The sequence below is a fragment of the Falco biarmicus genome, chromosome 2 (genome assembly GCF_023638135.1).
Source record: "Falco biarmicus isolate bFalBia1 chromosome 2, bFalBia1.pri, whole genome shotgun sequence".
Lineage (NCBI taxonomy): Eukaryota > Metazoa > Chordata > Aves > Falconiformes > Falconidae > Falco > Falco biarmicus.
Window position 1 is genome coordinate 21,533,828 of NC_079289.1, and position 16,240 is coordinate 21,550,067.

Sequence of the window (16,240 nt, forward strand, 5' to 3'; positions counted from 1 at the left end):
GCAGAAGGAACCTTCTCATGAGCAGATATGTCTTGGCAGATATGTGGCATGTTTGAGGAAACTGTTTTTGTCTGTTGATCGTGTACCTAGTTGGGCATCTAACAAGCAAGAAATATGTTAGGGTTGTTAGAGTTGCAAATGTTGATGTTCTCTAATCTAGACTGACAGCAGTTTCTTCTTCTTTTGATAATTGAGGCTGTAGAAACTTTGTGTATATTGCCTTGTCTTCAAAAAAAGAACATGATTTTTAAAGTGTGTTTGTTTTTTAGCTTCCAGGAATCAATCTGAAATATTTTAATGGCATTAACAGAGCTGTATTTTGACAAACTGAATGGCATGAAGTGTTACGGACATACGACTTTTGCAATTTAAACAAATTTGTAAAATATAGTAAATTTTTTCTTTTTTTTTTAAGGAGAAGGGTTTAATTGTAAGAAATGGATGCTAAAGGTTTACAAGGAGAAGATAAACTGAAGATGCTTATAATTTTGCTAGCATATTTGGTAAGTTTAAAATTCTTTTTTTTTTTTTCCTTAGGTTGAATGTTGGAAAAATTATATTTGACACAGGAATGGTGTCTTTCGTTTTACATGTCACTGCTAAAACTGAAAGTCTTAAACAGATACACACAGACAATTACATGTGCATTTAATCAATTTAAAAGTGAGTTTGGTTAACTGACTTGTATAATTTCTTGCTACTCCTCACATGCAATTAAAAAATTTTACCTTGAGAGCCTCTTCATGGAAGGAGGACTGGACTAGGACAGAAAATAAAGATGAATATAGTGCTATGAAGGTGATACTTCTCCACTTCAGAGAGGTGGCAGGAATTCTAGGCAATTTGCAGTGACCATCTCTTAGTACATTATGCTAGAGATAGCTCAGGAGTTTGGAGTCTTCAGTTTGTCAACAGAACATAGCATAGCACACGATTACATCACCTACTAAGTGTACTTTGACTCCGGCTTACAGAGACAAGCTGTAGAACTAAGGGTAATTAACACTTCATATCTATCAAAAGGCTTTGGTGTTTCTGAAAAGGCTAATACACAAAATAAGAATTTAGTAACAGTTGTGGAGAGCACTTTCTGTGATGGAAGCGTGCATAGAGACGTTTAATTTAAAATTCTATTGAGGGAGCTTACAGGGTTTGCTAATGTTTCCTGGGTAGGATTCCAGTGATTATACTGACACTTTGCATGGCTGATATTACTGCTTATGGTATTTCTCATAACCCTAGTTTCTGGTTTGGTCAGGTAATGTACTTAAATGCCTTTGAAGGCAGAAATTGGGTTCTTTCTCATTTGGCCCATTAAATATAAAGTCATAGGGCAATTTAGAATAGATAGTATTCATACAGATTGGTTTGGTTTTTTTTTAATTTCCAAAACATTTGAGTGACCTTTCAAAATTTATAATATTTATATTTATATTTAAAGGAATAGATTTTAACTTATTTTCTTATTTTTTCAGTTGTGATAGCATCATTTAGGAAAATCAAAAATCACAAATAAATGAAATGGCAATATAATATGATGTAGCTTATTGTCAGGAAGATTGTAGCTGTAGTCAGTGGTCATGTGCATTTTCGTAATGTTTACTACAGTGAGGAACTTAAACTCATGTTCAAACAATTAAGTGTGTTAACATTCTACAGGTGACAAATATCAAGCAGGTCATCTAAAACCTGAAATTATTACAAGTTACTATGTACTGACAAACTTTAAAATTCAGACCACTTACCCATATTTGGAGTGAGATGATTCATTTTCATTGCCATACTTAAAGTTTTTGATAATGCAGAAGTATGTTTTTAAGATAGAATCATGGATTTATTTCTCAGATTTGGAGTTTATATAACTTGTATGTTAGTAGCAAATTAATTACATTTTGATGAGGTGTGGTTTTGTGTTTTTGTTTTTTTGGTTTTTTGTTTTTTGTTTTTTTTTAAGCTAAGTAGGGTAATTTGTGAGACTGGAGATTGCAGAGAGCAAGAATTCAGGGACCATGCTGGAAACTGTGTCCTCTGCAAACAATGTGGACCTGGAATGGAACTCTCAAAGGTAAGGAAAACATGCTTTCTTGAATTTACTTTGTTTCCAATAACTGCATTTATTTATGTGGCTAAAATAATAGACAGCTGTACCTATGTGGAAATTTTATTTATTATTAAATTCATTGTTTTGGTGGTTTAATGTCTTCAAGTGTCATGTTTTCTGGGGTTCTCTTAAATATAATGCTCAGTTCAGAAAGTAGTAATGCCATTAATAAAGTACGCAGTACCATTACATTACCATTACAAGATCTGGGTATGGACTCTCCAATTAAAATTGTGTTTTTTAAAAGTGAGTTTGTTCTACAAAGGGAGAAGAAAAAACCCTACAGTGAATTAAGACTGAATAACCTCACTGTGTAGAGGAGAGTTTGAAAAGTGAGTTTTAAACTAGTGATTGGTGCAGACCACTGAAATGGGGGAGCTTGACTTTAACAATGACAACATTCAGAATCCATTCTGGATTTTCTCTAGTGTCCAGCTACTATATCTACATCTTGCCCATTGTTAGAGTGTAAAACTGGTGGCCCAAGTGTAACTGTGCAGTCTGGTTGATAAATGATAGATGGGAGCATAAAGCAAGACAGAAGTAGCTCTCCTGCCCTTTCCATTTAGAAGGGCAAACTCTGTTTTGTATTCTGAATGATAGTGTAAAAAGAATGATAAAGGTAGAATTTAGGGTTTTATTTGGGAGAAGTGAAATTTAATTTTCAGGGTTGCTTTTGTAGGCAAGTATGTTGTGTAGATCCAAGGGGAAATTAGAAATATTATTTTTGAAGATTTTTTAACGTTAAACATTACTAAGTCTGGTATGTATGTGTGTTTAAACAGGGAAAAATAAGCTTTCAGTTTGGGCTTTGTATTTCTTACTATATTCAGCTCTGATAAAAAGTACAAGTAGTGAGGTTTGTGTGTGATTTGAAAACATCTACTGAAATAGTGGCACATTGTATCTCCAACCCCTGTAGCTAGTGTTCAGTGCGTTAACAGAGATACTTAGTTTCACGCTTTAGTGAGGATTGCTTTCTGTGTTAGGCACTACTAGTTAAGGTTTAGTCATACAAACAGTGCTGTTTAAGTAGAGATCTGAAGATGACTAATGGTATGGACGTGGTTTTTTTTTGGATGAGGGTTTTTTTTTTTTTCAGATTGGCCTTAAATTGGAGGACTGAAAGGTTCTGAGGAGTGTTTAATACAGGAGCTGCCTGTAAATATGGCACTTTCTAAGAGTGGTCTTACTAAAGCAGTATTATGTGCATTGATGTAGCATACTTACCTAGTTGGCAACTAACAAAAGCATAAAAACTAATACCCTAAGTAATTACACTTTCAGTTTAATACAGTAATGCTCAACTAAAAAAGGGCAGTTCTAGTTTGCAGTAGTACACTATTCAAGTTACATTTTTACTTTATTTTTGTTTACAATCTGATAGTCGTGATTCTTAGGACTAGTTTATCTGAAAATACGAAGGCTTAATTAATTTCAATGTAAGCAATTACTTCTCCCAGACACAAACAGGCTTTTAAATACTATTTTTTGCTACTACACTAGAACTCAAATAACTAAACAGATGTGTGTGTATATATAATTATTTTTACAACTATTAACTTGTTATAAATTTATAAAGTACTTTTAACATTGCCATCATAAGAAAGCATGCTTTGTTACTGTATCAACAACTGAAGTTACTCATATGACCTTTGTTGCTACAGCATGTGAGCATTTCATAATAACTTTCTAAGGGAAGTGCTGTTGCCTTTTCTTAATTTATACATGAGACACTAGCACCAAAATGAACTCTCCCATTGTAATGCAGGAAGTTTTTGGTGGAACAGAGTAGACAGAGGTCACAGAGTGGAACAAGAGGATGGAGGCTTTCTCTTCACAAGGCGCTACATAGACAAGACAAGGGGCAACAGGTACAAGTTGTACCAGGAGAGAGGTTTTATCTCTATATAATAAAGAAATTTTTTACAGTGAGAACAGTCAGTCGCTGGAACAGCCTCCCTAGGAATGTGGAAGAGTCCCCATCACTGGCAGTTTTTAGGATGAAGTTGGACAGGGTGCTAGATCGTCTCAACCCCCTGTCCCTTGGAAGGCTGGACCAGATATTCTTTCAAGGTTCCTTCTGATTTGAGCTGTTCCGTGATTCTGCAATGAGCATTTAATTTTAGTTGCAAACTAATGCTCAGTCTGTTGGATTGGACTGACCTTCCTGTCTGCATAGATAAGCAGCTTCAGACACCCTTTCTAGCATGAAACAAAAAAACCCAACAGAAAACCCCAGCCTCATTTCATGTAACTAGTTCCAAATCTAGACTATTCTTTTCAGCTTTTGCTGTTGCATTTTAGTGGAGCTCTCTTTTTCAAAAACCTTTTAAATGTAATTCTTTCTTCCTTAAAGTAAGAAAAAAATAGTACCATCTCAGCTTTTCCTTTCTGATTCTCTTATCAAATGTTCTAATAGCAGCACTGCAGATATTGCAGTAGCTTAGAAATAAAATCCATTGATTGCTTATGTTGATTGTATTTCTTGTAAAGTACTTTTAACATTGCCATCATAAGAAAGCATACTTTGTTACTGTATCAACAATTTAGCACTCATGGGAAAGGGAATGAAAGCTGCTTTTCCTGTTTGTTTACTTCTGTTTGTTCATTTAAAAAAAATCTATATAGTCTTTTCTTTTCATAAACATGTCCTTGGTAATGCTTGTGAAGCCTTTGAACCACTGAAATAGCTTGCTCTTGAGTGTGTGGGGGTTTTGTTTGGCTTTTTTGAGGGGGGTATTTGTGGGTTTTTTCTTAAGCAGTGCTTTCTTCAGGGTTGGGAGACTAAAATGATTGTATTGATTCAGAAGGAAGTGTTTGCTTCATGTGGCTCAGCATTATTTCATTTCTTATTAATTTAGTAGAAAACAAAGCCTAAACAACAAAGCAAGCTGTTTAATATCTTTCATTAAGTGACTTTGAGTTGCTAGTGCCTGAATGTGGCTTGATAGTAAAAGCCTTTTTTGTCCTGTCTTACCAGCAATGTGTTTCTGTAGAAATCAAACCTTATATATGATTCAAATTTATATAAAATCACAATTAATGCAGAAAAAAAATGAACTGGGACAGTGTGCGTTTCAGCCTTTTCCTGAAAGTGTTCCAGTACAGAAATGAGAATCCTTTCAGTCCTTTCACCGTAATTTGCTTTTATTAATGTTCGATAACTCTCTATAGCTTTCATGTATTTTTTTAATTTGCATGTGAAAAAGCAGTCTATATCTCAGCTTCATCGAGCTTGAATTACAGTTAAAATTCTGAGTTGCAATATTAGATTGTTTTATCAACAGATCAAATCTGAGGTTGTAGTTCAGAAATATGGAGATGACAGTTTTGGCAATAACAAGTTCTTCCCACAGTGCCCTAACTGTGTGTTATGCTGACACGGTAGATTTTTAAAGAATCAATGAACTGATCACATCTGACCTGGATCCGTGCAGTGGTTTCGATTTATAGCTCAGCCTCATGATCGGTTCTATCAGTGCAGTTGAGGACAAGGTATGGCAAGGAAGAAGCAGCAGAGGTGAAGGGGAGAGAGTGCCTTAAGCTAGCATTGCCACCAAATACATGGTGGCAAATACTGTCACCAAGAGGCAGCTGCTGTAAGGAGAGCCTGTGGGACAGAGGCAGCTTGATGATTGCTTAGGCAGGTTTATGTATCATAGGTTGCTTCCTTGCACCAGGTATACGATGAAGGAAGAGGAAACCTGCATTTGAAAGGACTTGGAAGGAAAAGGAATTCTGAATTTAACAGGATGGTACTGTTTGAAGCTACTCCTGAATGTAGCAGTCCTCATACAGAACATCAAAGCTGGTGTGCTATGTCTGACACGCTGTCCCAGTGAAGTCACAGAGAGGAGCTACTACCATATTTAGCAATCACTCTGCAACTTTTCAAAGCAAGAGAGCCGTTTCTGAGGAAGCCTGCTGTATTTCAGCTCAAGAGAGGCTAACACTTGTTTGTGGGTCGGTCTGGTGGAGGCTGGAGCAGCTGCATGTAGGCATGTCAAATCTCACTCAGTAAGAATGAAACTTACTCTGACACTAACTTTGCACTTTGCTGTAGCAGCTAAATCTGACATGTTTACAGCACACTTGCAGCCTGTCCTGCTCAAAAACTTCTGCTGATAGATCTGGCTGATTATTGGATTCTAGGTGAAGCTGATCCGCAGCCTCAGGTATTTTTGGAGGCTCAGACTCTGTGCTGTTTAACGCTGCTATATACTAAAAGTTACTACTAAAAACTCCATTTCCCAGCACCAGTGTAGTGCTGCAACCTGTTATATGACCTGACACACATTAAAAGTGTCTTAATGGCTGGAAGATTTTTTTTTTTCTTGAGAATACCCAAATATTCTTGTAATCATCGTAGCCTAATTGGAACATCTCTGTGCTGTACTGTCTAGGGACTTATGTAGGTTGTGGATAATCAGTAAAAGAAGAAAGAAATTCTAAAATGTGCTTGCAGATTATGATCTTAATAATGCCTGAAAGCATTTTTTAAATGAAATTTGAGGTTATTTTAATTGAAAGAATGTTTTAACCCTAATTTACTGTTCTGCCTTGCATTCAACTTTTAGGGAAAACCCATACCACTTAATTCCATTACCCTTTATAGTCTGCTATACTTTTGGTCATTCTGTCTGAATCCGTGTTTGGATAGTATACGCAAAGAAAATGTTGACGCTGCCAAGGCAGTACTTTTAAGAGGTGTCTGTTACTATATGTTTTTAATATTTTTAGCTTGAAACTAAGTTATGAGTTTAACTAGTTTGCTACAGATTCCTAGGTGAATTTTGAGGATTTCTTAAAAATTAATTTCAATGCACTTTTCTAAATTAGCGTTTGGGTTTTCATGACTTGTACTGTGTATCATTTGAGAGGGAAATTTTTCATTAATGTTACCTGGTACCATTGATGGTAGGTAGCATTGAAAAGGGGAAGTGGAAAGGGAAGAGTGGACTAAGTTTTCTTCATAGTACACTTCATAATAGGAGAACCAACTATAGTGTATATTTACATGCTTTTTTTCCCGCCCTGGCACAAAAATAAAAAACTTTTTTTGAAATCTAGCTAATTGAGTTTACAAGTTTTATTTTTCTTTTCTGCAGTCCTGAGGTGAACTGCCACAGGAGATGAACCCCCTCTTAAAAATCCGAGTGGGAGGATGGAAAGGGTGAGGGAAGTTGGGAACTATTCAGGTTTCATCAGCTGTATAACTTGACAGCTTTGTAAATAGAGCACTGAGAAAACTGGTGCACATCAGTTTTGCACATGTACTGATAAAAGATGAACAGTCGATTGTTTATATCTTTGGCCTGCTAAATTATAATGTCCAAGATATCAAAGGGTTTGAATCCATAATCTAAATCATATACTTCAGTTTTGGGAATGTGGTTAATTATGAGTACACATCTGTTTGAAGTTCTGCCTGGTTTACAAGCTTAAATATTTATTTGCACCTGCCAGGCAGTTAACTACCACAACTACTACGTGAACATAAAAAGCACATACATGAAGTTGTAGTTGTTATGGATTATATCTGCGAATTCCTGGCAAGGACTTAGAAGCCATCTTTGAAAAGACTAGAGACTGTAAATTCCTTGGGCAGAAGATCTCTTTATATTGCATCCACCTTCTTTATAGCTTTAAAGTAAACCATTCCACATTACAAAGGACCAGTAAGATATGTCCATGCATCCAACTACAGCAAAGCAGATCTGATAGAGCTAGAAACAATTTACTGGAGCTTTGGTAGTTTGGGACAGTGAGTTGAAGGCATTTAATTCTAACTTTATTTCCTGGTGGTTGCTTGTTTTTGATCAGAAACTTCAAAGGTAGTCTGGAAAGGGAAACTTATAATTAAGTTAATTTGAGCCTTATATTTGAAAGTTTACTAAGACTTGAGAGGGACTGATTCCAGGTGATTTATCAAAAGATCCGAATATACATGGTTTGACTGAGCTATATGATATATCCTATAACACTACTATTTGGATGATCTAAATAGAAAAAGTAAAAAGTAGGTGTTTAGACGGAATGTGTTAAGGAATAATGAGATTCAATGAAAAAGTTTATTTAGACTTAGGAAGAGCAAAAGCTTCTAACAGAAGTTAGTCTGGTTGCAGTCCCTGGTGGTAATCATGTAGTTTTTTATAAAATTTTACAGCTGCATGAATGAAATAGAGGGTAAAACTGAATATAGTTAGGATATTTTTAGGTGACATAAAATAGGACTACTAGAATCTCCACTATTTTGGCACCGATTCCTAGCACAAAGTGGTAGGTTTGACATAAAAAGGTAGAAAATGTTCTGTGTCTGAAGTAATTTAAAACAACAACAACAAAAAAAGTGCTTTTATTTCCTTTTGCCTACCAGCTTTATTAGGGTCAGTATCTCACGGGAGGACTGTGCTGTACAGTGTATGAAACTAGTATTTTTTTTTGTTGTTGTTACTAACTGCAATGATTTGTCTGCTCCTTAATCTGAATAATAGTAAGTAGTAAGAAACTACAATTCAGCTAAAAGACAAAACAAAAATTAAAACCTATTTTTGAAATTCCTGGGTCTAGAGACAGAGAAGACTTTTTTTAGTGTCTGTGGTTGCTTTCTTAGAATTGTTCATTTCCTGTGTACTTGAGTGCTTGTTCTGTTTCAGAGGACAGTAAAGATATTCTCAACATAAAGGAAAATTTCTTAGACTGTCCACTAAAAATGCATGTGAAGTTGTTTAATGTTACTTTGTCATTGCAAATTGGAGGCACTGTAAAATACACGTTGGCCAACTCAATCTCAGAGCTTGTCCCATAGATGTGCAAAACCTTGGAGAACCCTGAGTGCATTTCTAAGGTTCAAAGCTTTTTTATGCTGCATCAGATTTGCTTAGGTGGGTGACTTTAGGCAAATTTGTTCATGTGTGCTGAACATGCATGTGTTGTGGAGGAAAGTGGTGGAAACCTTTCTTAAGTTGCCCCAGTTGAAGATTTCCTGCAGTTTTTCTACTGGGAGGATGCTTTAGTCTTCCACTGAGACCACATACTGGAGAAGGAGGTCCCCAGACTGTGCCTTTCCCACCTATTCCCTTCCCAGTAAGTCCTTTCCAGCAATTTGTTGTATTCCTCTTGCTGTATTGTGGTGTGCCACTAATGCACAAATCTAACTCCAAAGTACAAAAAAAAAAAAAAAAGCTATTCAGATGAGAAAAAGGAATAGCAACTCTTAGTAACTTGATATGTCTAAGATATAGTGACATAAAAATGAAATGGATTGATAGCTCTTGATAATGAGGTCATATAATTCAGTCCCCAAAGCATTACATGTTGTTGGGTGAAGCATTTCTCTTTGCAGCCTGTCAGTTGCATTAGGTGTCCTTTTGCAAATTAATGGAAATAATTTCTTTAAACAGCTAAATTTGGGATAAATAACCAACCATAACAATACTCCTTGTATAGTAAAATATCGGGGCTCCCTGTGATCTGCAGAGCTATTGAACTTTTCCAACAGTTTAAGAACTGTTAGAACTGGAGTGGATTGAGTTTCTGAAATTCTTAGTGGCTGAGCAACGTTCCATGCCTAGCTGATGGTCATTAACCAGCTCTGTTTTATTTGGTAACAGAAATTCTAAGCCTTTGAAGATCAGTGCACTCTCTTCGGTAATTAACTTTGTTCACCTTAGCTATGAACCTTAATATCAAAGTGGTTCTTTGCTGTTTTTGTAACTGAGTAAGTGCCTTTATACTTCACTTGTCCCAGTTTCTGCACTTTCACATGACTGACCTAATTAAAAAACAGACAGCTCAATAATTCTACCATAAGCTAGTAATAATGAAGCTGTGGGAGTCCTTGAAGCCCTTTATCATTCAAATACACAGTGGTTTCATGAATAAAGTGGATGACTAAGTATTCCTTATAGAAGTAAGGGAGATTATTAGCAGTGGAAGACACATTTGAACTTGCTGAAAGGATGGCTTTTGTCTCTAGAAAGACCTACTCTCAGTAATAATTACACTAGGTCTTCATTTTATCCCAGCATTTTCTTCTTGTTCACGCTTTCCGTGACTGAATAGCTTGCTATTGCTTGTTAATCCCTACAGGAATGCGGCTTTGGATATGGGGAGGATGCACAGTGCATGACATGCCGGCCAAACAGATTCAAGGAAGACTGGGGCTTTCAGAAGTGCAAGCCTTGTCTGGATTGTGCATTAGTTAACCGGTTTCAGAAGGCCAACTGTTCTGCCACCAGCAATGCACTATGTGGAGACTGTTTGCCAGGGTAAGTCCATTTCTGAAGATGACTTGAACAGATTCAAAGTAATGTGGATTAACATTTGCTTGTTCCATGTTTTCTGGATAAATGTTTGTATCTTTTATATACATATGAAAGTCCTAGGTTCTAATCTTGGCCTTGCCAACAATTTATAATCTGAGCACATAATTTCAGAATTGCATTCTTAATTGTCTCATCTGTAAACATCGTTTGATAATTACCTACTTGATCTATAAGAGTATTGTCTATATGGTGCTTGAGCAAAATATCTCAAAATGTTGAGTGTCCCTGGTAACTTACTTCATTGTTATAAAAAATTAAACATTTGGAAAAATACACAGTTACTTCCCTGAAGGCTGATCGCATTGTTTGCTTACTTCCCCCCCTTAGGTCAATGCCTAGTAATTCTCATGCACATACATTTTTAGGTCAAAAGTACTGGCTGTGATTTACACTCCTGAATTTCCTTCACCATGTTGGTAAATTCATAGAGCTTAGTTCTGGCTAGGAATCATAAATGGATCTGAAAGAATTGTTTTGGAAGAAATCATAACAGTGTGGAGACTTAGTGAAACTGCTGTTAAACATCAAGATTTGTTCTTAGTTTGCTGTCCAGTCATCCCAGATCTGTTACTAGTCATCTCTGTTTGTAGTATTAGGTGTTAAGATCTCTAAAAGGCTATTCTTTACTTTGTGGCCAAGTTCCACTATTAAAAACACCTGCCATTAATTTGTTAGAAGGCATTTCTGATGTTTTTTTAACTATGGATTGATAATTTAATTGAAAGGAATAAGTCATGAGAACTGATTTGCAGTTGTAACAGCCTTTGTATTTTGGGGATATATATTTCAGAGATGCTTAAAAGTTTATCCGTCTGTTTCCTATATATATATCTCAGCCACTTTATTTATTTTTATATACTTTTTGTTGAATACCAGCTATCAAATACCTGAATGCTGTTGACGCTCTGCAGTTACTCATCTCAAGCCAGAAGTGAGGTCTTGTCATTTAAAAACACTTAGTAAAGCTTTGGTAAACTAATGTTAGTTTAAGTCATGGTATAAGCAGGTACAGCCCCAGGCATTAGATATTACTCACAACCACTTTTCATACTACCGACAGCCACATGGTAGATTGATTTATGCCCTTCTTGCATATTAATACGTTACATATTGTAGGGCTCTTTGGCTGTCAGCAGGGAGAAGATTTTCTTCTTGTGGTGTAAACAAGCTAAATTTTGGAAGACAAGAAAGGAACAAAAAAGAAGCCAGAATAAAACATGAATTAAGGGTCTAAACTGGGGGATGTGGGAATGTGTCTCAGTATTCTGTTGTAGAATGTGTTCTAGATATTTGTTGAGTATGTGTTAAAATGAGAGCTGTTTCCACAATTTGCTTTTACTGGCAGCAAAGCTGGAAACATAGGGAGGGAGTCATGGCTAGTGGGGAGTCACAGGTCATCTTGTCTGGATGTTTTGGGGAACAGAACTGTAGAACATGCCACCACTCCTACCTGTCCTATCAGTTCGGATGCTGCCTAAGCGCATGGAGGACATAGCTAGCCAAACCAAATGGTTTAGCTGATGTATTACCTCTCAGCAATCATACTTATTTCTGTTTTGCGTGTGTTTCCAACATGCCATTCCCTTTTATTCAGCTTCAAAACACTACAGTGAGCATGTCAGCTAAAAACAAATATTAACACATTTAGTTCAGAGTAAATGATCACAGTGGCCCCTTCAGTCTTAATAATCTGTTTCTGTTCACACTGTTAAAGCTTGAGTTTCTTGAGCAGCTGAAAAGCTGTTTGCTTTAGCTGTTACAGTCTTAAAATTTTAATGGAATTTGTAGTGTTAGTAATTTAACATCAGTAGAGTTAGTAACTTTTATTTAATGCGCTACTACCACTACAGAAAACACTTAATTCACATACTTATCTTGAACAGACCACAGCTGTTGATTCTAGCTTAGTACTAATGATTGGTTGAAAGACAGACAGACCTAACTGATTAGGGAGCTGTTGTAGGTAAGTTCTTTAGAGGATGTCATACTCTCATACAAATTTGAAATATAACACTCTGAATTTTGGGGGTTTTGTCTGATGCTACTCTTGTTCCCTGGTTTAGGAATGTAGGCTTCTGCCTGTCACTGTAGTCAGTAAGCTCTTCAAACGTAAACTCAATAGTAAAGTTCTTGAAGGATCTTTAGAATAAAATGTCTCCTTGGATACAACAGCTGTTTTTCATACCTTGAAATGCTTTATATCTAGAATCTTTAAAGTATGCATTTAAGTGAGAAAATAGAAACAAAGTAGAGAATTGGATAGTGTAGATTGGGACTTGTGGTCGGTTTGTTAATTTGCATTCACAGTCCATGCACCTTGTGATTTTGGTTGGTGGTGAGGATCTTCCTGGAGGAGAAGGATGGGTCAGAGGGAGATTGTTGGTTTGTTAAAATACAGTTCTGAAAATCCATTTTTATTGTTTTGCTGTTCTACAAAGCATTCAGAATAATCTTATTTTCTGAAGATTTTGTCATATGGCACACTAAGACTTTCTTGGGGGGTGGAAGTGATGCCCCAAGTGCATCAATGAGCCAATTTATGTCCCTTGTATACTGTTAGTGGTAATAATTATCTTTTAATATCTTGTTTCTTTTAGGAGAGCTATATAGATTTATCAGTTTGCTTATATTTTTAAAATGTTTAAAGAAGCTTGCATAATGTAAATTCATCATACTTGTCTTGTGTATTGTGATCTATGTGGAAGACAGGATATTGATTTTGGTCTGAAAGCTCCAGAATTGTTTATTTCTTATGTGAATGTAAGATTATAGTGACTATGCATTTGGACTAACAGATTTGGAATTTACTTTAATCAATTTACTTTAGATTTACTGCTGTACTATTAATTAATACCTACTGTATTTTTGTTTACTTTTATTTTCTTCTATTTCCTTCTATTTTCTGATAGCTTGCAGTTATAGAGGATTTTATTAAAACACTTGATTCATTTTGTGAGGAAAAATAACTGGTTTTGATGAACGGATTTTTTTCATTCCTTTCTCTCCTAGATTTTATAGGAAGACCAAGCTTGGAGGCTTTCAAGACATGGAGTGTGTTCCTTGTGGTGATCCTCCTCCTCCCTATGAGCCTCACTGTAAGTGTTTTCTTCCTGTTGGAGTGGGATTAACTTCCTTGCTTCATGATGTTTTTGTTTTAACTTGAAAGCTTGGCAAAAATATGACGGTGACAGCTATGAAGAATTCTTTTAAAGGCTCACTTTCTTGTTAGTAAATGATTTTATTAATATCTTTCAGCAGGTCCAGCGCTATAATTATTAAAAATGCACTCATACGACCTGTTACTTGAGGATAAACATTCCTGTCACACCATGTGTTTAGGTGACTCCACTTTGGATGTTGTCATTTTAATTTTAATTTCTGGTTTTGTTAATGCCAAAAGAAAGGCAGTCTTCCTAGACCCTAATAGGTATCTGAGTACAAATTCTTCCCTGACACTCAAACGGGGTAATTTGTTGATACCTTTAAAAAGCTTTCATACCTAGATTACAGTGAGAGAGAATGTAGATAAATGTCTTTATAGTACTATATACATTAAAAAGGAAATAAGTAATAAGTTAGTATGTGTTTTACCAATGGGAGCATTATTTCTTCAAAAGGAGAGAGACTCTTTCATTTTGCAACAAATCCTTTTTACTACTCCTTCCAAGACTTAGTGAATTAAAAATTTGATGGGATATAGACCATCAACAAAGGAGTGAATTATTCTTGTTGCGTTTATTGCTGTCTGCTTTCTAATATGAAAAAAAAATGATTCAACATAATCTCGTGGAAAACCTTGGGGTTACTTGTTTGTTTTCTGTAACTGGGAATCTATGTTTTTGGAGTTCTTTTGCCCTATTGCAAACAGAAACAATTGTTTATAGAAGGAATGAATTGTGAAGTTCCTGAAATGCTTCATGCTACTTCATAATAAACAGTGTGTCCTTATTAAGTCTTTCTTTTCTATTTGTGCTAAATTAAAATATAACCAAGTATATGCTATTGTCATTCAAATCACACATTTAAAGAGTTTTCTATTGTATTGAATTTGATGAAATAAGGATTTTTCAGCATTTCATATATTTCTTAGTTGTTTTTCAAATGAGCCAAAATTCCTTGTTTTGCTTCCATTCTAGCTTTAGTGCTTTTGGCGGATTAAACTTACAAAACCAGATTCTCAGACAGTATCTTTACTATTAAAAGTTTTTATAAATGTGACTTCCTGTCTATTACGGTTTCAGAGAATTTCATTATATATATCTGAATCAGAATACTTTAGTTTTTACTAAAGATTGCAACATTGAAAACTAGTAAATCAGAATTCTATAAAAAGAATAAGTCGAGTAAGTCAAATAATTTGCAGTGTTTGCAGCAGTAACTGGCCCATGAGTAATATCAGGCTAGAAAGGAAATTCAACTATTTCTGTAGTGTAGGCAACATAGCATCTTGTAAGATCTTAGAGTATGTTCTTGATAGCAAACACTATGGGGTTTGATGCCAAGAATAAAATGCTGATCTTGATTTACTGGAGCAAATAACTTCAGATTCAATGAGTTGCAGAAGGTATTTCTAGACAGAGTTTGAGCCAAAACAGGCAATTTCATATGTACATTTGTTTTAATCCCCCCAATTGTTCAGGTTAAGTGTTATCCCCTTCATTTGTTTTTACACTTTTTATCTACAAAAAAAGGTAGTGAAATCCAAAGTGCAACAGTATTATTCTGATCCAGGATCTTTTTACTCATAAAGTCATTTTGGGCATTTTTTTCCTCTTTTCCTCTTTGTTCGCTTCTAAGAAAGCATGCTATCCAAAAGTGAATTCTGCTCTCTGGCTGAGTGAAAGACGGGGAGGAAGAAACTACCTCCCTTATCTTTCTGCTTTGACTGTAACTAGTAACTCATATACCTCCTTCTTTTCCAAAGTCACAAATTTTGATTTTTAAAAGATGGTGAAAGAATGGTTACCAAATCTTCTGAAATAACTAAGAATTATTTAGTTTGTAGTGATTCGGTTCTTGTAATTGAGTCTAAGCTTGGATCCTAAATTGAACAATTAGGAAGCTGCTGCTGATTTTAAGTGGACAACAGACAACCCCATGGAGAAGAGCATTTTCTCTTGCACAAGCTGCAACAGTAAAACCAGCTCAGAGACTTTTTTTTGTTCCCTAATCTCATGGCAGTGACAAACACTTTGACTAAATTACAGAAGTGTTAACAGTTGCTTGGTTTTCATATTTCTGGTGGCAAGGTTGTGAGAATTGGCAAGTATTTCCAGCTTTTACAGCAGCAATAATAAAAAGTTCGAAATCATTAAAATTTTCTTTATTTACATGCTAATTGACCATTAATATCTTAAACAATGGAACTGCTGCCATGAAGTACATTTACTGTATGTCAGTGTGGTTTTCAGGGAGCTTTTGTATATTGGTTCTTCAGGTCTCAAAAACAAGCTGTTTCAGTTTAGGGGAGAGTACTTGCCTTCCTCAGAGCAGCCTAGGAAGTTATTCGTACAATAGTAGGTCAATTAACTTAAATCTGTTTGAGTTTTACTTATTGTCAAGTAGGTGGAAATATCTCAGTTTTAAGACCAAGGCAAAAACCCATGATTCTACAAAGAAGTGTAAATAACGGTGTGTGAAAGCAAGCTTTTTCCACCTAATGCTGAAAACGTTTGCTCTTTATTTCAGCAATGAATGCATTTTGATAGTTAAGATGTTTAAGACTGCATTACTTGCAGTTAAATGGAGACAGACCATTAGGTGTATGGGGCAGGTTCTCAATGATAGAGAACTGAGTTCTAACTCTCTG

The 16,240-nt window shown here is 35.6% G+C and overlaps 1 protein-coding gene across 2 annotated transcripts in view; it reads left to right on the forward strand.

Annotated features, from left to right (window-relative positions):
• Positions 1-16,240, forward strand: part of TNFRSF19 (TNF receptor superfamily member 19) — a 58,216-nt gene that overhangs the window by 12,453 nt on the left and 29,523 nt on the right. For both annotated transcript variants that reach the window (XM_056329705.1, XM_056329706.1), the window contains 4 exons: positions 416-503; positions 1,955-2,065; positions 10,196-10,374; positions 13,441-13,526. In XM_056329705.1, the coding sequence (XP_056185680.1) occupies positions 438-503; positions 1,955-2,065; positions 10,196-10,374; positions 13,441-13,526 (442 nt within the window). In that variant the 5' untranslated portion in view covers positions 416-437. The remainder of the gene's footprint in view (positions 1-415; positions 504-1,954; positions 2,066-10,195; positions 10,375-13,440; positions 13,527-16,240) is intronic.